Source organism: Polypterus senegalus, chromosome 18, assembly GCF_016835505.1.
Source record: "Polypterus senegalus isolate Bchr_013 chromosome 18, ASM1683550v1, whole genome shotgun sequence".
Classification (NCBI taxonomy): domain Eukaryota; kingdom Metazoa; phylum Chordata; class Cladistia; order Polypteriformes; family Polypteridae; genus Polypterus; species Polypterus senegalus.
In genome coordinates, this window is record NC_053171.1 from 32,217,237 (window position 1) to 32,243,900 (window position 26,664).

General features: G+C 41.1%; 1 protein-coding gene across 1 annotated transcript in view; it reads right to left on the reverse strand.

Annotated features, from left to right (window-relative positions):
- Positions 1 to 1,829: 1,829 nt before the first annotated feature.
- atl1 (atlastin GTPase 1) overlaps positions 1,830 to 26,664 on the reverse strand; it is a 36,668-nt gene continuing 11,833 nt past the window's right edge. The window contains exons 7-14 of the mRNA XM_039741350.1: positions 25,911 to 26,003; positions 18,295 to 18,433; positions 16,217 to 16,344; positions 15,264 to 15,320; positions 13,151 to 13,222; positions 9,001 to 9,432; positions 8,059 to 8,073; positions 1,830 to 5,556 (exon numbers count right to left, since the gene is read on the reverse strand). Of these exons, the coding sequence (XP_039597284.1) occupies positions 5,449 to 5,556; positions 8,059 to 8,073; positions 9,001 to 9,432; positions 13,151 to 13,222; positions 15,264 to 15,320; positions 16,217 to 16,344; positions 18,295 to 18,433; positions 25,911 to 26,003 (1,044 nt within the window). The 3' untranslated portion in view covers positions 1,830 to 5,448. The remainder of the gene's footprint in view (positions 5,557 to 8,058; positions 8,074 to 9,000; positions 9,433 to 13,150; positions 13,223 to 15,263; positions 15,321 to 16,216; positions 16,345 to 18,294; positions 18,434 to 25,910; positions 26,004 to 26,664) is intronic.

A 26,664-nucleotide genomic window follows, 5' to 3' on the forward strand; every position in this document is an offset into this window, starting at 1 on the left:
ATAGATGTCGATCATGCGAGAGGCTCCTTGTTATTAAGAGAGCTAGAATAGCTGGTGCAGTGTGACATGGAAAACCTCCCAGGTATGGAGCTTGGGGCTGCACACATAGCCTTCAACCTCCTCCCAAGATCGATAGTCTTCCGTTGGCGGCCAAAGATGGACAAACTGGGTGCACTTTAGTCATATGACTGGTCACTGTGGCCACACGCAGTGTGACCTCATCTTTAAAACAGGCCAAGGGTACAAACGCACAGCCTATGCTACTTCTCTGCAGTGACATCTGCACCTTCACGCATGCCTGACAGTGCCATCTACTGAAGGTGGCAGTGGTACAGTCCAGAGAAGATCTACATGTGCCTGAACATGGAATGTTAGGAGTGCCCGAAGTCTCAGAATGAATGATCAGGAACATCAACTGTATTGGAGCTTTCAGCCATGTCAGTGTCACATTAGTAGTGACAACTGGCCACCAAAAAACATTCAGTCACCAATAGTGCCAAGTACTGTGTTAAAAGTTTCTGGTCAGAATGTAAAACTCCTGCCTAGTCACAAATGGAGTAAAGCAACCCATGGTGCCAAGTTAAGTGTCAGCCAGGGCGAAACAAGAAGGTGCAGCGTTTCTGGGAAAGGGAGTGCAAATCCACGTGTCTGATGAAGCCTCGTTCCTTCTGATTCACACCACAGTATGAGACTTTTTGATCCAAGGATCACTTCTGCTTGTGACAGCAGTGTAAGGTAGGAAGTCACTTAGCAGCACATTGTGTGCCCCATGATATAAATATAATGATGGTGGAATGATCAGCAGCATCCCTTTGTCTCTGCCCCCTGTGTAGCCATTCACAGCAGGTTAATGGATCAAGTAACAGGGCCAGGAAGGCCTGATGGTGAATTTCAGCCATTGCAAGAGCTTTCCCAGTCATCAGATAGTCGAGACAAGAGGGAAGAAGCTTTCAGAGTAGAGCGCCACTAGCGGGTCTCTGGAGTGGACTTGGGCCTGCATCTCCTGACCAGTTCATTTGGTTGCCAAGTCCCCATCAGGAGGGCCTACTATTTGTGTGTGTGTGTGTTTTGTAACTGGTGAACAGACTGGTTCAGGGTGTCTGAAGTGGGATTGAATTTATGGATTCAGATCCGGCAGTTTAGTTATTTGGTCAAACTGTCTGAGTAAGTTTTTTTTGACCGAACATAGGAACAAGCAGACACGAGTTTACTGAGGTCACTGGCAGGTAATTTTCTTAACGGCCACAAAGTTTAGATCAAGGGGCAGAAATCGAGAAACCTTAAGGTGGCACAGGGAGCAAACACAAACCCGGTAAGCGCATGGTGTCGGGTTGCATCCTAGACCCCTAGCTCATTTTCTTTGGCTTTCCATTCCTAACGTCCTTATGTGTGTTTCAAGCTTTTTTCCTTAAAGGTCTTTTTTATATCCCCTCCCTCGGTGTCATCAGCGCCATTGTGTCACAACCTTGTCCGTCTCCTGTCAGGTCACAGACATTGATTCATCGTTTCTATTTCCACTGTGTGTATCTCAAGCAGTTCTCTTTGCTACACCCTCTGGCCCTGCCAGGGGTCCAAGGGTCACAAGCAGAGCTCACCCCAAGCAACAAGAGATCCATAGGCATTGCCAAGCCAACTGAAGGACCTCCTCAGGGGTCACCATAGACGCAGGTCCATACACTTTAAATGTGTATCTCTATTGTGTGTATTTTTTTTATTTATTCAAACTACTTGCTGATTATTTTAATATGCTTTTTGTTTGTTTTTTTTTTATTTTAAACAGAATAATCTCTAGCAATGCACAGGGGGATGAAGATTTTTCAAGAAGCCAATACATCATACAATTTATTAACTTTAGCTCAAAAAAGATGGAGCACGTGTCATGGTGTATACAGCGCAGAATGCCCTGAATCTCCATATCGTTGTATTGTTCTCCAGATTTGTCACGTTAGGCGGGTAAAAGTGCCTTGGCGCTCACTGGTCTGAGAGCCCACTGCCAGTCTAGCCATTTATAATTATCAGAGCTGCAGCTAAGAGAGAAAAACTGGTAAAGCGGACAGTGGCAAGTGGTCATTGAGTTAGCAATGGCAGTGAAGTACTGGAGGGGAGACTTCAGCCTTTTGAGATTTTATTCACAGTCACCATTAGTACCAATGGCTTGAAAATGTTAAAGGGATGCCGCCTTCACTACCCTTGTTCAGGAAGGGAAACGCAGCTCACACCTCACACATCTCTTATGAACAAAGTTCTCGCACCATCTGCTCCTTTAAAATCTAGGTATGTGGGGTTTGTCAGATTTACCTACCGCAGTCACTGATCTCGTTGTCAGTTTACATGATTCAAAACTGCTTGGCATGTCATATTTATCAACTCAGTGCCATCACAGTCATTCATGCCCTCTTTTCTCCCAGCCAATAGCGTGCTGTCAGATGGAGCCATCACTGCACAAAGGGTTAGCAGGTACGGCAAGATCAGCGGCAACCTCAACCCTTTTTTCATTGTCTATTCTTTGATGGCACGTAAAACGTGACATTGGACAGACAAGCTTGTCTTCTGTTTGTGAGGTCCAAACATTCCTCTGGATGAGCATTCATTGGTTGTCGGTTCTCATGCACACAGAGCTGCCCCATGTCTAAAGGAACAGTCCAACGTGTTTCATTTTGTCACAGCTTGTTATGGCCTAGTTGGAGTGAATCGCTGGGTATGTCACATTATGCGATGGGATTTATGGGAGCGCACTGCCAGCCGCCTCCAACTCACTAAGATTGTGTGAATGAAGGCTATGGCTGAAAATCGCTGGAAAAATCATCTGATGCAAAATGTCTATCAATGTTCTTTCTGTTATCGGCTTCTGTCTCCAGCCAGTGTCATCGAGATCCTTTAGCGATACACTTGACTGGAATCGAGAACTTTCCTTTTATGTTTTTAATGCTACATTTGCTGCTTTTAGGTGTGGCTGTGTTTCCTTTGACAACCGACATGTACAGTTGGTGGCGGTGTGTAGCCCTAGCAGTCCCGTGTACAAATACAGTGAAATACTTACTTGCATGGCCAAACAACATGAAACACGTCTTGTCTTTCTGCCGTTGTGTATACACCCTGCTGAGGCGTGACACCTGGTCTGATACGGCCTCGTGTATGCAAGGAGGTTGTGTCGCTGAGCCAATCATCAGTGAGTTCTGCTTAAAACAGGGTGGGAACAATCAGACGGCTTACCGAGTGTCACATTTCTAAACCAATCTGCTGCCTCATGAAGGAGGAACTGAAAGTAGGGGCGGTGATTTTGAACTGCAAAGATCAGAGGTGCTCTTGTTAAGCTTCTGATTACAAAGAACCGTCTACCATTGAAAAATCTCCTGGAAGAAAATCTATTAGACATATAAATGTGTGTCATATGTGCAGGGAGCACATTACACATTTTAAAAATAAATATAACTCGATGCAAAGGAAAAGCCTTTCTGTAGCATCAGAATATACATTGGCATTTGACAGAATCATTCGACGAATGGGAAACGTGAATGATACATTGTCACATGTGCTATGGGTGCTGTCTGTTGTTCAGCATTACAACGACAGTGTAGGAGTTGATGTGGGCTTGAAAGAACTGGCATCTATATTCATGAAAATATGAACTGCAAAATACACATTTGAAGTAAACGGCGTGTCACACCCCATAAAATGGACTGCCTTTAAGAGAGCTGATAATGAAGAGCCTCAGGAGATGCAGATTTCAGTACTCAAAACACCAGTAAATCACGGCAAAGACTGGACAGTACCCACTGCTTGACTGTGTGTCTAAACAAATAACTAAAGAAATGTAAAATTACTAATTGGAAATCCAAAATCTGCCAATACCAGAATAGCCATGGCGTTTGAACACGTTGTACATCTTAGACTACAATGCACAACTAAACGCAATTTGCTGCTGTTATGCCACATGGAGATACAATTATCAAAATGACAGAAGCGCTTCTCAAAGACATGGATTCAAGTACCTGCAGTGGTCTACGTGTCTTATCTTGTGCTACTGAGCTCATGAATGGATAAGAGCAGTTTTGGCTTTTTATTTCCTTTCAGCCTCAAGTCTTTTATTCAGTTTCTTTTGCTCTCTCCCTGAACCCCAACAGTTCAGTTTAGTGTACAGACTGAAGGAATCAGAGGCGGGTGTTTTAGGACGAAGGGCTCTGTGTGTAGCCATTACCGCACCGGATTTCGCTACTGTTCACTACGAATGTTTTTAACCAGTTGTCCCTGGACACGTATTCTCATTTGAGAATCATGTCTGGCCACGGGAAACTAGCAAGGAGCATGACCACAGGATTGATCGCGTCTACTCAAACGTCTCCTTCTTAGAACAGCAGGGTTTTTATCGCTTGCAAATTTGTGAAAAGTAACATCAAGCAGGCAAACTCGTCATGGTCCCATAGGGCACAATGTTTTATTAATCTTAGATTTCACTGGGATGCTCAAAGGCACCTGGTGGACCACTTCTCGACAATTTTGGTGGCTTGTTTCTGACAGGTAAGCGGGTGATTAGGGCTTGCATCTCCCTGTTAAGAGTCAGTGCTTAGCTGGCCTAAAGATAACATGCATTTAGACCGCAACGTTGTGCTATCTGCCCAATTTAAAACACCCGCCACGCACTTTCATAGGCAGCCGCAATAAGTCAACACAAAAGAACAACAAAACCTTCACGAACAGGCGCCTCCCTCTGTGCCTTCGGACGCACTTAAAATATCAGGTGATTATGTCACATTGGTCCTGCAAATATACAGCATTTTTACAGAGGTAACACATACTAGACTGTAGTACATCGAAAAAACAAAATGGAACAAATGCTTTCTGTGTCTCATGCACGCTAAGAAACGGAGAATCGTCAAGTACAAGGCTGGAGTTGGGCCTCATTGCTGTGACAAGTCCTACACTTCAGCGCCATTCCCATCCACAATTGATCTTTTAGTTCCACCTTTGTGGTTTCCTCTCTTGTTTTGGTGGCTCCTCCATTGGTTCAAATGAAGGAAATCTTGGTAACTTCATGTCACTAGGGCTTACTGACTTGGATTTTTTTTGTTTTCACTTTGTGGGCCTACAAATCAATTACTCCCTGCTCATCTTCTTGGAATGTTAATTTTTTATTTTGGTCTCTGATTTCTTTTGGCGCTTAGCTGGCTTAACGTTTTACTGTAGTCCTCCAAATCTGTGGTGGCACTTTCTAGATTTGGTTTCATTGGGTTGATCGCAGTCCTCTGTTGTGTGTTTTTAGGCTCATGTTGGTGGTGATGCTTTGTAGTTTGAAGTGCAGGCGTCTTCTTTCTGGACTGTTGTGATTTTCATTTAATTGTGGTGTGTTTTTTCCCCCCTTTTTTTCCTCCCCACAATGCTGTCAGGTACCTCACATTTCTCTGTGTTCGGGCGTTTTAGTTCCTTCACAAGATTCAGACAAATGCCACATCAGTTATCCTTTGCTTTGTGCTCCTCATCCTCTGTCAGTGGCACAGGGAAGGCGTGATGGTACAAGTGCCGGTGATTGGCTGCAGCGCTGTACAGTTTATAAAGAGCCTGAGGGGAAGAAAACAAAGGGAAAACACAATTCAGCTTTAATAAGATGTTCAGCGCCACCATTTTGAGTTTGGCTGCTATGATGCAATGCGTCTCTCAGTGATGTCACATCGGATTTGCATGTTCAGTTGCTCAACTCTCCTGCTAGGAGAAGTCCCTTCTTCGAGAAATCCCCTTTCTCTGACAATTACTTTTTCGAGGCAGTTTTGGACTTTTTAGTCCTAACTCAATTTCCTTTATTAATCCATTTGTTTTGGTTGCTGCTTAGTCAATTGACCTTTGGCTCTGTCCAATTCAGTTTGCTCCTTTAGATTTACCCATTAACATCTTTGTCTTACTTTGGTCAAATACGAATAACCAATCCAATTTTTATTACTAGAAGCTGGACATGGGGCAGGGCATCACCTCATAATGACTGTCATGTTAAGCCGCATTTGTCAAGCATCAAAGTGTCTTCTGCTTTGATAGTTACACTAGTCGAATGAACACTTGACACTAACAAGACGGCCTGATGGTAAGCTGCCAGACTGCTGTCTCCGCTTTGGTTGGAAACTACGCATAAACATTTGTAATGTGCCTCTTAACATGTCAACTTTGGATGGGGTTGGCTATAGATAAGTTGGTAATTGGACACTGAGTACAACAGGTTGAGTGATCATCTTGTTGCTTACTTATAAATGTAAGATTATAAAACCCTGTTATATCTCCCTGTGACACCACACAGGAAGAAGGAGATTAAAAAAAAATGAAGTTATAGAAAATGAAGCAGGCCTGTTCATAATGCAGTTCACAGAACTGACACTTCACTTCACTTTGCTGGGTCCCCAGTCTGATCCATGGTTAGGATGCTTTTTTTCCGTGGGGCCTGCCTGTTCTATCATTTGTTTAAGTAAATGGAGATTAAGAGGTGACATGACTTAATACAGTGGATCAGTGCTGTCACTTTAAATAAATTCTTCCAACAAAAACACTGAGACATGGTTAGAAGCTTGTTAAGGGCAGATTTCCTAGAACTGTTAATGCAAAAAAACCACAGACACCAGGCAGTGAGGTGGACAACACGACTTTAGGGTGCTTTAAATCTCGGCTTGATGTTATTTTGGACATATGAGTAAGATCTGCAAGCTCGCTGAGCTAAATGACCTGTTCTTGTCAAAACTGTTCTAATGGTCATTCAAGTGGGTCCTCTTCTGACTTTGACCCACAATCCAGGGGCATGAAGTTGGGCTCGCTGGCATTGCCCCCTAAGGGCACAGTGTTGTGGAAATGAGTATGGTTGGTTCCTGCTTTATGTCTGGTACCACCAGGATTGGGCCTTCTTTTTGGATAAAGTATAGTCAGAAAATGGATTGCTGGGTGGAAAATGAAGCCTACTGTTAATAAAGGGGATCTTTGAGAAAATCCAGGATTTAACAGGTATAAAAATACATTCTAGATCTAGAAATCTTACTGTTTTGCTTTCACCATCAGATTACAATAGTAGTGTTAACTAACAGAACTATTCAGAACTGGTCTGCGTCAACTCAGGTTACATGTGATGGTGCCAACAGGTTTTTGGTTTTTATGTCTGCATAGTTAAAGGTAGAGTCTTGGTGTTATTCATGTTTAGCCACTAAGATTCATTTCTGTTTATTCCAATGTGTGCTTATGAATGTGTGCAAGTGCTGTGTGGGTTTGTGCTTTGCTATTATTGTAATAACAGTAATGGCGCACAGCATGATAACGTGCAGTGAATACACTTGACTTGAGCATTTATAGTTTTCATCCTCTTTCTCTGTACGTTTAGCACTCGTTTGCTCAGAGGTTGATGCACTGCTCCTTTTCTCCACCCGCTTCTTCTCATCTTTCGTCGGCATCTTTTCGCGTTAAAACTGATTAAGTCAGTGTTGTGTTGCAATTACTTAGTACGTTCTCTTTCATTTTTCACTTAAGCTGGCATTTACGTCTTCAATCTGCCTCAAGAATGATTTAAGATATGGAGAGGCAGGGGAAGTTATGACGAAGGTGGTAGGGATGAGAACGGTGCCCGTACGCATGTGCGGCACGGGTGCCCTGCTGCCGAGAGTTGATTCTACAATAAAATAAAATAAAAAGAGGAATAACCTTGGAGGTCAATCATTACCCCAAAAGCGGATAGAAGACGTCACGTAGTATATGTGTACCAAATTTCAGATCAATAGTTCAAACAGTTTGCAAGCTATGGGTGATTTAAAATCCTGGACAGACAAATGGACAGTGACAGTAGTGTATTATATAAAAAGATGTGTTAATGCTCTGAAGATATACTCTCTGAAGAATAAATTGAATTCAATGTTTCAGAAAGTTTTGAACTGATTGGCCGTTGCATACAGGGTTATGGTAATGGCATTTCTTTTCTTTGGCTATTCTTTTAATCTTAAGTTTCTTATAGTAATAAAATGCACAAACTGGTGCACACACTAATATATTAATAAGCTCACGTCAGCACTTCTAACTAGAAAGATCTGAAGAACAGTAGCTTACCTCATTTGTACTTCCCTGCATGAAGACAAGAAAAAAAGAAAAAGAAAAGGGTTAGATATGACGCAGCAGACAATCAGCGTGCACAGACACTCAAGAAGCAAGTCTGAATTTTGAATAGAGCAAATCAACTGGAGTAAAACTGAAGACATACTGTAATTACAACACTGAACACGTATATGGTAGACCAGCAACCCACATTTCCTCTTGTTAGAGAGTTTTACTCTTGTCATCAGTCTTGCAAAATTGTGGTAGTTTTCATTTGTAATGGGGTACATTTCCTAAAACATGTCCAACACAAACGGTCACACTTTCATGAGGATAATCGATGAAAAACAAACTTGACTCTAAGCTTTTTTAAGATATAATAATAAAAATGGGTGCAGGCTGGACAATAACCACCAAGAAATGAAATGATGAATGACAGTGTGAGACAAGTGTGAAGCACATCTGCTGCTTCTTGTTTTCAAATCTCTGAACTCGTTTTTACTTCTGCCTGAGACAGTGGCTTGAGTGACCTCTAGTGGGCTCTTGGTGTAGGTTATAAACTAGTTACTTGGAGTTTGAGTTTATTTAACTAAAATTCCTCTTCTGAAGTGCTTATAAATTTGACAGTATGTAAATATAATAGAATGCTATAATGCATTAAGGAGTGAAATCCTGAGTTTAGACATTCGGGACCACAAAAGCACCGATATTTAGTAATTCTGTTACTGGACTGAGTAACCAAAGTGTAACGCATAGAGTACCATATGTGATTATCAGTTAGACGAGTAGATGTCAATGAGATGTGAATGACTAGACAATGGTTGCAAGTCTTTGGTAGGCACAACAGGCTGTTGCCAGGATTCATTCTATGGTATGGACAGGCACATTTTCATTCAAAAACAAGTAAGGGACTTCAGTGCTTTCTGTACACCAACAAACTCCATTAAAATCACTCACCTGATCCCAGAGTGCCCCAGCCACTTGATCAATGACAGCTCCCAACTCTCGGTATTCACCAGAGTAGCGTATGTAGGCCCACGTGCATAATGTGATCAGTGCCAGGCCCAAAATCATGTTACACAGGCTGGCAATAACATCAACTCCTACAAACCCAGTGATACCAGCTGCAACGTACATGACAAAAATGACTACAAAAAGTGTAGCAGGGGTGCGAGCCGCATGGAAGATGTTCTTGGAGTCATTGTGTTTGATATACTGAAGAAAAACCTCATCAATCTCGGTCTCCAGCTGTTGCAGGTATCGCCGGCTGAACTCTTCTCCACCCATCTTTTTGACACTGCGGAACAGTCTTAGTGCTTCATCCTTTAGGTCGCCGTGTCGTGCTTGCAGCTCACTGGGTGCCAGAAAGGGGCGATCTCCTCCACAGACCTACAAAGGTAAATTGACAGTGAATGGTAAACACTTTAAGGACACGCACACTGAACTAAGCTGCAGACTCTATGTCATAGAGATCATTGTGATGAAACCATCTTCTTCTGGCTTTATCCCCAGAAGGGTGCGATGTCTCTATGTCTGCCTATATATATACAGTATACACATATATAAAGGGAAGTGAAGGTCTGAGATACAGTTTGCATTTATGTAGCCGGAAATCTACAAGGTGAGAAAATGAATCAGTTATCTTAGTTTTTTTCCCTAAACTTTTGACTCCCTACAAGAATCATCATACAGGAGAATGATTAGACTTACAGGAATCCAAGGCAATTCATAGCAAATAAGGAGGAGGAGGAGAACTGATGAGGTGGGGTTCGGAGGGTGTAGGTCATAAAGTCTCATTACTTGCATGTTCTTTGTTTCAAGCCTGCATATGCTGGGTTCATGTGCAAATGTCTGTTAATGGCATTTTCATTGGAGAGCCATGTTTCAGCCAATCCTCTGGCACTTTTAGTGTTAGCCTTGAATTTTACTTGCACTGAGTTCCACTTAAATGTTCGTCTGATCAGACTTGTATGTGTGTAAATCAGAGACGGCGGGTCCTTTTTCTGACCACATTGTGATGTTCCTGTATACGGTAGCAAGTGTTTTTGATGTTTGTTCCACGTATACAGCTGGACAAGAATGATGTGGTACGCAGTAAACCACGTTCTGTGTCTCTACTGCCAATTTCCTGCTTTTAGCATTAAAAAGGACTGTGCGCAGAGTGTTTGCAGGCTTGTGCACTATTTTGATGCCTGATATGGATCTTCTGATACCCCGTGATGATAAGGAAGTATGTCTCCTCTGTAAGCATTGCCTGATGAATGTCTTTGGGTAGCCGTTTGATGTGAACAGTTGCAAAAGATAGCGCCTTTCATTCTTTTTAGTCTCTTAGGTATTGTATTACAATGGGTGTGAACTCTTCTGAACAGAGTCTTAACACAGCTCCATTTATGCAATGATGGGTGATTGCCAGCAAAGTGTAATATTTGGTCTGCACAACATTCCTTACAAATGAACACCTATAATCAGGATGGCATTATTACCTCCTTCAATGGACTTTTCCAGGAAATTTGTGTCGATTTGTTTTTTTTCCAAAGAAAACAGGGCATATTGTGTTGATGTGGTTGTGGAAATCATTCAGCTGGTCACTTTTTAATATGATGAATGTGTCGTCAATGTAGCGTATCCAAAGTGTTGCCGTGTACTAAGTTAGAGTCTGCATTACCAGCTAAGAGTCCTGATAATGGAGATCATGTTGGCATGCCTTCTTTTTGCCTGTAGTATTTCCCATTAAAATGAAAATGAGTCTTCTGGCAAAGTGAAACTAGATGCAGTATATTGTTCATGGGGAGCTTAGTTAGTGTCACTATTGTGGGGTCATCGTTTAGCTGTGTTTGGAGAGATTTGTGGCCAGATGAATTGGAATTAGGGTTTAAAGCGACACAATAGCAAACGAGACCTTGATCTCATCCTCAGCTATGGATACATTTTTCAGACGCTGCAATGCCATCTCGGCACTATTAACAGAATATCCTGAATTATATGTTAAATGTTTGAGCATTTGAAAAAGTCTTTCAGATAAGTTACATGCGTTAAATCACCTTTTAAGCTGACAACAGGTCGGAATTTTAGAACGGTTTTATGGATTTTTGGGAGACCATAAAATTCAGGGCATATATATATATATATATATATATATATATATACAGTACAGGCCAAAAGTTTGGACACACCTCCTCATTCAATGTGTTTTCTTTATTTTCATGACCATTTACAGCACTCCATCACTCTCCTTCTTGGTCAAATAGCCCTTACACAGCCTGGAGGTGTGTTTGGGGTCATTGTCCTGTTGAAAAATAAACTTGACTTCTCCACAACACAACTGCTGGTCCCAACCTCATTGATAAAGCAAGAAATTCCACTAAATAACCCTGATAAGGCACACCTGTGAAGTGAAAACCATTTCAGGTGACTACCTGTTGAAGCTCATCGAGAGAATGCCAAGAGTGTGCAAAGCAGTAATCAGAGCAAAGGGTGGCTATTTTGAAGAAACTAGAATATAAAACATGTTTTCAGTTATTTCACCTTTTTTTGTTAAGTACATAACTCCACATGTGTTCATTCATAGTTTTGATGCCTTCAGTGAGAATCTACCAATGTAAATGGTCATGAAAATAAAGAGAACACATTGAATGAGGAGGTGTGTCCAAACGTTTGGCCTGTACTGTATATATACACATACATACATTATATATATACATACACACACACAAACACTGTGTGTGTGTGAGAGAGGGAGAGAGAAATAAAATTTAACAAAGAACTGAAATTCAATCCACACGAGTCATTAAGACACAAGTATCTTTTATGTAAAATATAAGACTTAGTCACAAGAATTGCATCAGATTATTTTCAGTTTTTATTTTCCTAACCTTCCTAACTTTTACTGCAGTTATCTTTCCTATTAAATCCTCATAACCCAATGAATTTGAAGGTGTCTCTAGCACTGGCTGAGCAAAAGTCAAATGAATGGAAAATATGAGAGATTTCATCTTTTGGATCTTCACATTATCAGGCATCTGTACAAATAAGGAGTTTCTAATATCTCCCTAACTTTGGTCCCTTTGGCAAAGAACGCATTAAACTGTACGTCCAGTTGACAATGAATTAGAGAACAGCAAGAACAACAGTTAGGTGCAGTCTTCCAATAAATAGTAAAATTAACTAATTAATTAATTAATTAATCCATGTCTTTAATTACACACAGTGCCTGTCATGGCAGCATAAGGCGCAAGGCTAGCATGCCCACTTAAATGGATTCAACTTGAAGCCAAGGACTGGAACAGCAAACTCACAGTCTAAATGCAGGGAGCAGGGGCATGGTGGGATGGCCCCGTTAGCATATCAAGTGTTCATGAAAGAAATGCAGATGTTGTATGTGTGTGTGTGTATATATTTTCTTTACCCTGGGTCATTATAAGAAAAAGCTAAAGCATTCCTTTCCTTGAAGTATCATTTATGAGAGAAATTTCAAAATGTAATTTTAAAGGTGTTTTGAAAGTCCACCACTGGATTAATGTAAAAGCAAACACATTTCCTGCCTATCACTGCCACGCGAACTCTAATTCACTGCGGAGGTCCTAATGACCTGGCAACTATGTGCCTGTCAACGGTGCTGAGTAGCTTAGCCGAGAATGTCACCCCTGCCACAACTAGGCACACTTACTCACTCCAGTGTTTACTGTGTATGTATCTCATTTGGTTAGATTGCGGCTGGTTGGTCTCGGTGACTCTTTACTTCCAAACAGACAGAAAGATGTCTTCTCCTGGCTCTCCCAAGCACTATGTAAAGAGAGTTTTGAATGCATGTCCCATTATTTGTACACACTGTCCTTGCATGCAAGCATCGCTGCCTCAAAAAATCTGGATTGGTTGTGTCGGCTTTGAAGGACGTGCCTCTTGGTTACGCCAAAGGCATCCATTTAATGGAGAAGACAGAAGCTAAGAATTGCCTTGGACATCTGACTGCCTTTCGACTTTAAAGACTCACAGTTAGCAGGCTGAAAACACAACATCTTAAGCAAATGAATTGTTTGGCTGTTAAAGTGGACCATGTTCTACTAATGTGCTTGTGCAGCGCTGACATCTGAGGAGTCCATTTCCATACCTGCTCCATCTTCTTTGTGTACAAATCTTTAGCTGCTGCAACAGCTGCCAGGTTGTTAGCCTCTGCTGTGGCCTGAAAATTGAAAGAGAATGACAGAGTTAGACAGATTTCATGGGGCATGATCCTCTTTGTGAAAAATCCCTCTTTATAAGTTTAGCAAAATGTAATACACATAATGGCGGAGCATCATCTTTGTACTGTGTATGCTGATTTATTTTATCTGTTGCACAAATTACTCTTCATGTTGTGGGAAGACTGCATTTGGATTTGTGGAAGATAAAGCAGGGTGGCCTTTGACTAGGAAGCAGCAGGATGCTGTCTGTGCTCACTCATTCTACAAACAAGCTTTACATCCTTGCCATCCTATGATCAAATGAAGCATCGGTTACAGCTTCTGTTTTTGGCATTGATTCCAGATCAAAGCTAAAATAAGTTCAGTTCTGGTCATGCCTCATTAGTGTTTCAAGCCACCAATCTTACAGATTTTTCTGTTTAATTCTAACAAGAAAAAAGTTACATTTGGAAATGTGGCTCTGAGCAGGTAGCCTGTCTTTCTCCTGGTATAGTTACTGTAGATAATACAGCGTGGGTCTCAGAGGTGTACACAGCCTTACTAAAATCAAGACAAACAATGCACTCTTTGTCTCAGGCCTATTAGCACCGTTAAGCAGCTCCTAACCAGCAGTATTTTATTGGATATTTTCAGAAAAAAATGCATATGTACTTTACATTCTCAAACTCACTTTAATAAAAAACTTTTAATGTCTAGGCTTTTTTGTTTAGTGCACACACCCTTTGATACGTCTGCATAGATGACAGCATTGAGTCTGTTTGGACAGGTTGCTTTGACTTTGGCATGCCCGAATTTACCAGTTTTATCCTACATTTGTTTGCCGAACAGTTCCCACTCAAAATGCAAGGTGATCTTTTACACACAGCACTCTATAAGTAAGTCCACACAGGTCTGGGCTCGGACTTGTTCATTCCAGGACGTTAATCATCCTATTTTGGAACCCATTCTTTGGTTGATCTGGTTGTGTGCTTTGGATTATTTTGTGTGAAAAGGTCAAATTATTTGAAGTACAGGCTTCTGGCAGAGGGCAGCGGGTTTTGCACCGTGATTTGAAGCTGTTCATTTTATTCTATCTTGACACAAGTTCCTGATACCTCTGCACAGATGTGACACTGCCACTACCATGGTTAATGGCTACTAATGCGTACTCTGACTTAATAATCCATGTATTAATTTTTCAATCCCACTCCCTCCAAAGTTTCATCCCATTCTCAGCTGTTTCCCACAAAGATCTATGACTGCCCCTGCTAAAAGTTCCATTCCCATTTTCCCCCTCTAAAATGTACATAAATTGGGCACATGTGAAGTAAGTGGATTCTTAAAACAGTATAGAAAGACCATTCATCGGTCTCAAAGTCAAGATCATGGGATCCAGCAAAAAATCCTAGTAACTCCTGCAAACAGAAAACCAGCTTGTAACAGACTGCATCACAGCACACATTACAGAGCACCAGGGCAAAGTTCACATCACCATTTAACTTGACACACACCCTTGGGATATAGAAGAAGGCCCCGCAGAGAGAACAGGCAACAGCCATGTAGACAAAGACCGGGCTGGGCTCACGGGAGCAGTTTACCAGTTACTTAATGGACAGATATTACTGGGCTCTGTTTGCGTTGCTTAGTTTCAAACTACTTTGTTGTCTTGTCTGTTTAAACAAATCTGTGTCTTTATGTGTACTGATTATGTCATTAGTATGTTGTAGAGTTTGTAGTTGAATTTTCCCTGAGAACTTGTCACAGCACCCTGCCTATGCAGTGATTGATGGAGCGCTACAGTATATAAAATTCAACTGAATTCAAAGTTGAGGAACTTGAGGCAGCAGCATTAACAACTCAACTCCACCACCATGCTATACTACAACACAGACCTGCTTTTCAATATTCTGGTGTCGGCATGTTTGTATAGGAGAAACCTTGGCCGACAGCTACCTACCTACCTACCTACCTGCGTAGCAGACAGCTTGTGTATTCGCATGCTTTAAAACAGTTTTACTTATGTTCACTGTGGGGCCCAGAAGGCCAGCAGAATTTGAGTACCTGCAGCATTGACTTGGGGTGGGGCAGCTCTTCTCCCTGGTAGATCTTTATGTAGGCCTGGAAACAGCAGAATAAGCAATCAATTTTCAGCCCTCAGAGATTATATAAAAACAATTTATATAACTTTTTTACTACATACTTTACAGCTAAAAGTATTTTACAGACTTGCTTGTTTTCCGAATACAGTTACTCCATTTCAGGGCTGTAGATATCCTAACTCAGTAGCTATCAAGGCAGTCTGTATTGTTTTCGGTTTCGAAAGAGATACTAGAAGCCCACAAGGTTCAAATACTCTACTGTATATGCCACATAGTACAAAATCTACCCATGGAATTTGTAATACGATGCATCCAGCTAAATTTCTACAATAGATGATGTGAGGACATCATTTGAATGTGGGGTCTTTGGCAGCTGACTGTCTTATCTGGCCATTAGTCACAGGTTGGAAGTTTCCAGTAAAATGATGATTTGTCTCATGTGAAAGTCTCCCGACACAGTCGTCACACCAGATGGCTTCCTGCTGTTGATCTTTTGTGCATTGTGTGACTGGGTTTCTTCACCTGCCTCTCAAACTCCAAGAGGTAAGCAGTGTGTGGTCTGATACTACGGGCTAGAGTCACATTCTATCTTGATATGTCCTTACTGATGTAACGGCAAAAGTGTAGTACAGTATATGGCTCCTTCTTCCTCCAATAAAATGCTGATTTTTGTGATATACAGTACATTACGATACTTTATTTTATCATGAATGCTAGACCCAAAGGTGCTTAACACACATATGTCCACAGATTATACAGTATTGGTACGTGTACAACACTGTGACTACATGAAAGACACTTTTCATAGCTGGAGAATCTACTATACAAAAATATTTAAAGAAATAGAAGACAAATAGTGAAAAGCCATGCCTACCATAAATCATTTTGTATACTGCATTAACAACTTGGGCTTACCTTAAAGTACTCCACAAGGCCCCTGCAAGTAATTTTGTTACCATTGATCTCCTTGACATCCAGGTTCTGTGGACAGAGGAGCCAGGGGACCAGCACTTTCAGGTTTGTGATAAACTCCCCATCAATTTCTGCAAAGAAAGAACTCAGATGGTTTCTAATAAGGTCACAATTTAAACTTGTCTACAACTGTTGCTAACACTCTGTATCTTCCAAAGAAACTAGTCATTTATCCTCTTGTTTTTAAAAACTGAGTCGGTGATACAGACATCATCTCTGTGATGTACACTATGATGTATTTTATGTGTATGAATTGGTCTGTTTTTTTTTTTTTTGTTTTTTTTATTTATCAAAATTCCATTTTTGGAGGATTTCCTTTCAAATTCAACAGTTTTATTTTGTTCCCATCTTGTTTTTCATTGTTTATGAGAGCACTTGGATGCATCAAGAGACTGCAATCATCATGTCTCTGATCTCACGGAAGTGACAATATAAATATAGCAATAGTTCCACTGTAAGTTATGCCTCAATGGATAAACAATGCCTTCAAGAATCTTTAGTACAGTTAATTTAAAAAACAAACTAGGCCCTAGTGTCAGGTTTTCATTCCAGTTTTCACATGCCTCTCGTCTCTGACTTTTAATTCTCATCTTGTCTTTTCATTTTTTGGTTGCCTGGTTATTCTCGTTTTCCTTACTAGGATTAAACCTGCGTGTCATCTCCTGGCCTTTTTCCTAGTTCTCATAATCTTTGAACACTTGTGCGTCTGTCTCAACAATCTAGGCCTTTAATGCTATCTCCTGTCAAAGGTCTGAACTTGGCTTATGGCTCATTTAACAACATAGGTGAAGATCCACTATTTGTATTAACAGTTCTTATTGAGACATTTTGTCTCATCTGAACTCCACTACTGGTACTCAGATTGGGGTTTAATGGAGAAATGGGTCAGTACCTACAGTATATGTAATGTCCACACTTTACTGTGAAAGTACAAGGAAATGTTTGGGATGTTAAGGTGGGCTGCTATCCTGTTTTGCTAAATGCATCCCCAGAAACGTTAGCCCATTTTTAAAATCTACTTTATAGCCGACCCGTGGCTGGCTTTGTAATTTAGGTGAACTTTAGCTGGTCTGGGTTTTGTTTGCAAGTCCTCCCCCTACTTATTTCTGTCCAGTTACAATGCTGCCTGGGACTGTTTTGCAATGCCATTTTCTAGCCCCCACATGAATGAGAGTTCAAAGTGTGCACATCCCCAGTTTTTCAATAATGAAGTCATTTTGTGTGGTACAGCAAAAGGTGACCCCTAAATGAAGTATAAATCAGCCTGAAGGGGTTTGACAGACAAGAGAAAACCATTCGGTCCGTGAAGGTTTTTTTTTTCTTAGCCAGCTGCTAAAATGTTCCAGTATCTCCAGGTAATTTTTAAAAGTTGTGAAGTTTTTCAAATACCTGGATCAGTATTGTCCACAGACTCCTAAGACCCTTCACGTGAAGAAATGCTGTCTGTGATCCATCTTAAATGCTTCTCCTTAATTTCTACCGGTGTCTTTGAGTAATAGTTCACTACTTAACTGAAACAATCCTCCTGGATCAACTTTATCTATACATTTGAGTATTCTGAAGACTCCTTGTCTGCTTAAAGTTAAAAAGTATAACTTCCCTGAGGCTTTCAGAGTAGGACAGGCCCTTTTGTCAAGAGAATGCACAGTGCTTGCTGTTATAAAGTTCAAGAGCAACTTCACTGCAAACATAGAAGACTCAAAATGTCAGTTCACTTCCCCACTAGCAATCCATGGCAATGCAAAAAAAAAAAGAATTAATTGTGAAACTTTGAAGTAGCGTGGCCTAGAAGTGGCCTTCTATGTTGCAAAAACATAATACTATGCATCTTTCTTATTCAGCAGAGCATCACACCTATTTTAAATTAATCTCAAGATCAAGCAACCTACTTGTCCCACATGTGTGCCCACTTGTACCCTGAACCTTCTTGTCAAAGGAGTGGTCCCATCTGACCTCGGCTAACATTGCAGTGTCTATACAATGCATTTAAACTGTGCTACTTTTAATAAAAACACTCTTACCTTTCAGTCTGCCATCAAAGTGTGGGTTGGTAGCAACTTTAAGGCCTGGGTGAGGCATGAGAAAGCAGGAGATGTTGGTGAAACAAGAGTGGATGTGCTTTCGCACATTTTGCAGTTCCTCATGTTGATTCTCTGAGATCTAGATGCAGACAAGAGAGATGGCTGAAAATAATCTGCCCACATTATCAGCTAGGCCACCATTGTATGATAAGACAGGTATACACAGTTGTCATATAAGCCTTTCAGAAGAGCACACTAACTTGGCCTCAAGATGAATCATTCAGTTTCCGATCCTAGTACGGTGGCTCCAGGCTCTGACCCTCAGTACATAGAAGTGGGAGACTCTGGCTGTAGGGGGTCTGAATGTGCTCCGTGTGGGTGGATATGTATTACTGCTGTTGTGTGGAATCAGTTATACCAAGACTGGGTTTGTGTGTGCGTTGTGCACCACTTTCACTTTGTTTAGCTTCTTGTAGACAAATGCATGTCACGACTGCATTGTGAAAATGAATTCTATTGCATGAGTTTGTGGCTGCAATTAAAACAAAGGTCATAAAAAACAAAACATTGGCAAATTGTTTTATTAGGTGTAGGAAGTATATGAAGAAAGCAGGAAAACTCTGGGTACATACAGAGGGTCAAAAAAGACAACAAATATTAACAAGATGCAGCAGACTGGGCAAAGGTCCAACTCCAAAACAGGGTATAGCAATGCAGAAACAGAAAATGCTTCTACGCAGACAAAATGGGCATGCTATGGCACCTAGAAAGAGCTCTGTCCTGCTTAAATAAGCTTTCTCCATTCATCACATGATTGTTAGAGAAACATACAGAAAAGGTGGCATAAAGAAGAGCAGCAGGAGGATTAGCCAGCCCTAACCACGGGCGAGGGTGGGTGGGTGCCTATGTGGCACTGTGAACCTAAATAAAAACATATTGTCTGGTTATAAATTTTACATTTATGCCAACCCTTTAGTCAAATAACTTCTAGAATATGTACATAGACAGATATTGGATAAATTGGAAAATGAACCGCTGGAATACAAGAAAACTTAATTAAAAAAACAAAATAATAAATTAGAATGAAGTAAAAAAAAAATAGTAATGCAATTATGATAATATCAGGATTTATAATATCAATATGCCAAGTATAAAACAAGTATAAGTAAAAGTGTCTGACAAAAAATGGCAAAGAATAATTAAGGGGAATACTCAAGAAAAATAAAAGAGATGATCAAAATAAGCAAAGTTCAATGATTTCAATGACTATATATTAAAACAAAATGGAAAAACATATACCCAGAAATAAACAGAAAATTAAATGATAAACCAATTCCAAAACTGAAATGCAAATAGAAATCAATGATTGTAACAAATCCCAAACAAAGAACAACAGAGTACAGTCAACAAATATATAACTAAAATGAAGGACATTTTTATGAAAAATGCTCAATAATACTTTGAAGAATGTTTCAAATTATGGTAATTATAATTGTAATAAATTAAACTACATTGGCCTTGCATAACAATATGGAAGATCACATATATATATAAATAATTCTAAGAAATACTGACAAAAGTGAAAAAAAGAAAAGGGAAAGGAATAATTGGTAAAAAGGTACAAACCGGGTAAAAGGTAGTTCTAATAAAGTATGTGGGGGGAGTTTAAAATGTTGACAATTCATTATTGGGGACCCCTAAAGTATTTGAAAAAATCTCGTGAGGATCATACATCGCCAACAAACTTTGTTTCGAGGGAGAGACCGGTGTTTGTTCTTCAGGGCGAGTAAGGCTTTGAGGAAAAGAGCTGAAGAGATTAATGAGGAATTATTAAATACTGTTATATAGAAGTAAAATTTTAAAATGGAAGTCCTATTTTTATGGGTCTAGATGCTCAGAATTATATAGAAATACCAGAACAACAGTGGGTCATGTAAGGAACTGTGAGAACAGGAATAGGAAAGGTCAACTTTACGTTGAATGTGAACATACTGGTAAGTCACACAAAGCAGCTAAAGAACTAAAATGAGTGCATACCTAATCGGTATTGAATGAGACAAAAATGAGGGAAACACAGATACTGAATAAAGACAGACACTCAAATGAAAAAGAAGCGTGTGTTTAATAATTAGCTAATATACTGTATGTGCCAGAGCTTACCTAACAGCGTCCATGTGGGGGTGAACATCAGGAGCATAACTGACAAAACAGCAGTGTAAGCAATGGGTGATGGGAATGGGGCATTTCAAAGTAAGCTGGAAAAAAACAGTGACTTATTTAAACAAATAAAATAAGGTATGTTTACTTTAAAAAGCTGGTGCACTTCTGTGCATAAGAGCAGATTACTAAAATTACCTTGTCAAGGTAAAGCAGAAAATGTAAGATCTGTGCTGTAGTAAAAGATCTAGATACAAAATGTTCTCTTGAGCAAGTTCTGATACTGCTTTTGTGTTCTGTAATACATTGTTAGTCCGTGTTGTGGTCCCCAGCCGGGACGCCCAGGAGGACGAGAGGAGGGCTTGTGCCTCCTCCAGACCGCGAGGGGGCGTCCGTCCTGGTTATGTTGGGGGCCTCGGGTAAGGGGCTTGGAAGCCCAGCCCTGTAGGGACCCGTGGCCACCGCCAGGTGGGGCCCCGATGCCGGTTCATCCCGTGTGGTCCTCGGCGGGGCGCCTTGGAGGACCAGGCGAGGCGTGCCTCCTCCAGACCGAGAAGGGGCGTCCGTCCTGGTTATGCAGGAGGCCTCAGGTAGGGGGCTTTGAAGCCCAGCCCTGTAAGTACCCGTGGCCACCGCCAGGCGGCGCCCCAGTGCCTATTTATCCCGGGAGCCCGGCAGTTCCGCCACACCAGGAAGTGCCGGGGGGAAGACGACCGGGGAGACACGGACGGCTCCCGGGTGCGCAGCCGGCACTTCCGCCACACAGGGGTGTGGCCAACGCTAAGTGCCGGGAAGCAGCTGGAGCCCATCCGGGTTCCCATAAAAGGGGCCGCCTCCCTCTAGTCATCGGTGGATGTCGGGAGGTAGAGAGACAGAGCTGGGGAGAGGACTGGAGGTGGCCAGGAAGAGAAGGCACAGAGACTGTGGGCCCTGGACTTTGGGGAAATCGGTGAATGAGGCACTGGGGTGTGAGTGCACGATAACTGTAAATAACTGTAAATAAACGTGTGTTGGGAGAAATATGCTGTCCGTCTGTCTGTGTCCGGGCCAGCTTTCACAGTGTATAAAGAGTTCCTTACAATGAAAGATATCAGCACAGTTCAGAAGAGAATATGACATTAATGAATGACAAGAGTGGTGTTTTAATGAGATTATTTATCCAACAACTTAAACTAAAGCTTGTCTTGGGAGTGTGTACTCTGGTGATCAGTTGGTGAAAAGGTGACCCATGCAGCCCGGTTGTATTCAGTGTGAAGAGCCATTGGGCGCCTTCACCAACTATAAGAAGATGTGCAAGAGTTATGTGAAAAGCACATGTAAGACAGATCTGCATGGACATGACTTTGGAAATTAGAAACTGACACATTGGATGAGGAATATGACTTCTCTGTAAGTGATAAGAACTTAACATTGTGTGGTAGGTTTAAAATATGCCAAATGATCTAGATGTAGTCACCTCTGCAAATGGCATTGGCTCTGAAACTAGACTAATGGATTTAGGGTGGAAAGAGAGATGTGGACTGGCTGGGTGCTGCACAGTTGGTGCTGGTCATGATGGAAATACAGTTGCCACAATGCAAATCAGAGTTGGCGAGAAGAAGACTGTGTCTAATAAATATTCAGATTATTCTGCCACCTGTTTAATTGGATTGGGAGACTTAAATAAATAAATGGGGAGTAAAAGAGATACCCGAGAGTGTAATTTGAGGGAATGACTATGCCTGTAAAGGTGTTGAATTTCTTTTGACTTTCTGTGCTAGGCGTTGATGGTTTATGGTAAACTCAATTTTTTAATACAAGGGTGCTCGTGTATTGCTAGTGCATGATCAAGTTTGCGGTTAGTTCTTCTGATCAGAATTTATGTGTTGTTGCCTCTTTCATAAATAAGGGCACTGGGTTGTCAACCAATCACTGCCTACTGATGAGGTGCTTCAAACAGATGATGGACAGATCCTCCAGAAAGACTCCTCCAGAATCTTAGGAGAAATCGGGGCGCTGGAGTCTGAATGGGCCCTGTTTGATATATCTGCTTTGCAAGCATTAGGAGAAGCTCATACCTGTCAGGTCAGCAATTTGGTTTCCTCAGCAGTGAGGGATGTTGTTGTATTACACAAAGTCATCTCTGCAATTTTTAGTGAAGGGGAAGTTTCTGGATTTACCAGAGAGACACCAGCAGGCTCAGAAAGCAGGAGCTGCACCAGGGACCCACACGTATGAAAAGTTATGAGGGGCAAAAAAGAATACAATTTAGAAAACCTTTCAGTTACTCAAGAAGTGTAGACATGTCATCATCTAAGCCAGTGGGTCTTAACTTCATATTCATTATATTACAGTTTATTATTCTCTTTTTAATCTGACTAAAGTTGTAGCTGAAATCACATCCTTTTTGAGGGGAAAATGTTAACCCCCCCAAACCTTTGAATCTATTTATCTCATCTAAATAAGTTTTTAAAACATTGGAACAGCTGAACTGGGACATAAGGAGCGCATCATGTAAATTTAGCCCTGGGTGCTTTGTTATATTTAAAAATTACTAGGGGGCAAAGCCCCCTGCTCGCTTCGCTTGCCCACCCCCGGGTTTGGTTTTCCGGATATACAATTTAAAGAGATTGTTATTTTCATGGGAATTGTTACATATGCATTATTTTGACTTTGACTTTAATACTTTTGTAAAAACAGTACTTGTCCTTTATTTCCGGCCCTGGGTGTGGTTAAATCTCTTTCTCGCAGGACGTATAATGCTGCTCGCGTTGTAAAGGGGGGCTGAATGCATTCTAATGAGTTGCAGTCGGATCATCTGCTGGCTTCTTGCTGCTGGCGAGCTGCGTATTCTGCTTGTCACACATCGTCAATCATTTCAAAGCCTGTACAGCAGCTGTCCTTTTGTTACTTCGCGTCTCTGCCGCTTGCGTTGTTACTGGGGGGTGGATAAATGGGGCTGAACACACACTAAGGAGAAACGGTCGAATTATCTGCTGGCTTCCTGCTGCTGCTGGCAAGCTGCATGTTCTGCTTGTCGATTGTTGTTGCTTTAAGAGCTGGGAGCACATGATATCTGTCTGCCAAAAGCATTCCAACAACTACTTGGTTAGATGTCTGTAAACTTGTTTTAAATGTTATCTTACTGCCTTGTCTCATGTGATGTTAAAGTGTCTCTCGCAGGCTGTCAAATTGAAGTCTCTTGGCACCAAGTCTCATGTTTAAGGTCCCCGCAAGACACTCTGTGGCCAATCTTTTTCATCTTGCGGGTCTTTAAAGTGTCTTCCGAGAAGATCACATCTCGTCTCCCTTCCACCAAGATATTTTTTTATAATAGAGAGAAATATTGTCTTTGAATTTGGGTTTTAATTCTGGGCATTACATGCATGTTATGTTGCCATATGAGGTACTGAGCTTACTGGAAGTGCTGCATATACAATACATTATTAATTAAACTTACAGGCATTTCTTAGGTTGATGATTTTAAGATAAAATAGGAAAATGTATTTAACATGGTTTGTTTCTCAAATATTGTTAACATTAGCATGCCGGTTAAAAATATATTATGCTATGCATCCCCCTTTTTGTTTTTGTTAGCTCACAAAGCTTCTTATCTATCAGAATGTCATGCATGGCAGCTTTAGCTGGGCATTCTATTAGTAACAATTGTTATAGCTCTAGAGACCCATCATGTTAAATATGTCTACTCACTCTGCTTTCTGTTCAGTTATATCAGTGTGTGCACCTGTACAATCCAGAATTCACTTTAGTATGAATTACAATTCTGCTTTAACATGCTCCTGTCAGCCAAATCCCAGAGCAAGTCCTTCCCACTAGAAAGCTATCTGTTACATTTATTGCAATAAAACTCACGCTGTCCAACAAAAAAAAGGGGGCGCCAAGATGAAGAGGGTTGGGGGATGAGGCCCAGAGGGAGGTCATAGAAGACATGTTTGGAGGTGGAGCCAGATGATCTGAAAAGAATGGGTCTCACCCAAATGGAAACACAGGACCGTGGAGAGTGGAGGAAAATGGCAGGCAACCTGGATATACTGGTAACAATTAGCGATGAGCCAACACTGCCAAGTTTGCTTCGCTGTGAGTTCTCTAAAATCAAGCAAATGCTTGTGATATCTGCTGAGTTTGGTAAACTGCATTAAAATCAATGGGGAAAGACTAAGTCAACTAGATTTGACTGGATTATAATGGTGCAGTCTTCTTTAAAGGACGAGAGAAATGTTATGGCTCAGCCATACTGGACCAATTATTGTGGCCAAAAAGGATGACTTGAGCTGTGCGGCTGTCCTAACCACTGTACCACCATGCCTCTGTGAGATCAAAGAGGAAAGAACACAGACAGAGACGCGTAATCGTATATTTCATCAAAACAAAAGCGAAAATCTCGAAATTGAAAGTGAAAAGTCAGGAAAAAATATGTAGGTCTTTTAAAGGCAGAAAATTCAAAGTGGCGAGTCATGACTGAAACTGCTCGCTCGCTATGTCTTTTGAAGTCACGCTGAAGGCTCTCTAAACAGTCTGTGCTGATGCTTTGCACTTTTTATTGAATCAAAAAGATATAAACATCTTGTAAATAGTAATACATTTTTCGCTATTTTTATTATTTCATAGAGTCTCCTGTGTTTGGGGGTGGGGGAGAGGTTGGGCATCAAGGTCCTTCAACGTTTGTTTTCACTCTTGCCATGCCAATGGCTATAGGGCACATGCCTCCTTCTCTTATGTTGACGTGGAACTCGAACATCGACCTGAACATTTGGATACCACCACAGATAACTCATCGCACAGAGTCTGTCACGCAAATGATCAGCATTATATACCTAGGGGTCGGTCCCATCAACGTTGGCTGTTACAGCTCCGAAGGACATTGCACGGCCTTGCAAGGCATTATGGGGCACTGGTGTTTAAAAAAAAAAAAAATCTAAAAATTATCAGTGAATAATTCAACAAACATTGAATGCAAATGCAGCACTAGTAACAATGGTAATAATGGTTGACAGCATTAGCAGTTACAGGAATTGAATGAAAGCAAAGGCGACAAACACTGAAGATAAACGTATCATACATGCCAGAGAACGACACTAAATGAATATGCAAACCACTGTAACATTGAAGCACTATTTCCTACTAAACAGGAGTGAAATGAGGTCAAGTGTAGATTTAAGAATATCTTTGTGAATGAAGGGAAATGGGAACACTCCACACTGACCATGACAGAGCTAGCATTGGTATTAGACAGAAGCACTAACAACTCTACTGCCATGTTTTTCTGACACTGATACCCATTTACATAAACACTGGTTGAGTAATGCTGAAGTAAAAATATGAGTGTTTTATAAATTTAGTTAGGGAGCTACATGGGGCCGTGGTTAACACTGCCAGGGCCAACAAGTGTCTCATCAAAAAGGACATAACTTAAAAATCAGAAAGCCTCCCTCTTACCCCAAAACAGACTGACAACAAACCTTCAGTCTTTTCTCCAGGAACTTCATACCACCTTCCTGTCCGTACAGGAATTCATATGGGAAACTCCAGTCTCTCACGAGAAATATCATAGACTAGTAAAAAGTAAAAAGGAGAATGAATTGTAAAACCAAAGATATTCACCATCGGAACAGGTAATGAACTGCAGGATCATTGGAATGAACATGTTAATTCTGCTCTTGGACTTCAATTCTACTTTAAATATAATATTAGATACTGAAAGTCAGTCAGACTTGCTATTTACATCAGTTATGGGACCCTCTGAATGACAATCCGCAAACATTTACATCTGCTCTCAGACACCACAGAACAATCACAGACATCATTTGAATCTCCTTGAAGTTACAGAACCATCAGATTGTATGTGCAATTCTGCTCTTGGGCAAACAGGAGGTCAATCCAGTGTAATCTGCTCTGAGGCAATGCAGGACAATAAAACTGACATCCCAATCTGCTATTGAACAGCAAAAATCAGTTAGACAGGACACTCAAATCTGTTCTTTAAAGGGCAGTCATTAGCAGACATGCAGATCTGCATGCTAAAGGACAGTGATATCTTCTCTACGGACTGAACATTTATGTCTGCTCTGGGAGAATCTGCAGGATGGTTGGGGTTGCCTTTTATATTTGTCCTTATAAACTTTAAAATCTGCTATTGGACACCACACATCAGTCAAATTATATGTTTCAATTTGCTCTTGGCCCCTGTGCCAGACATGAACCTCAATACTTCCA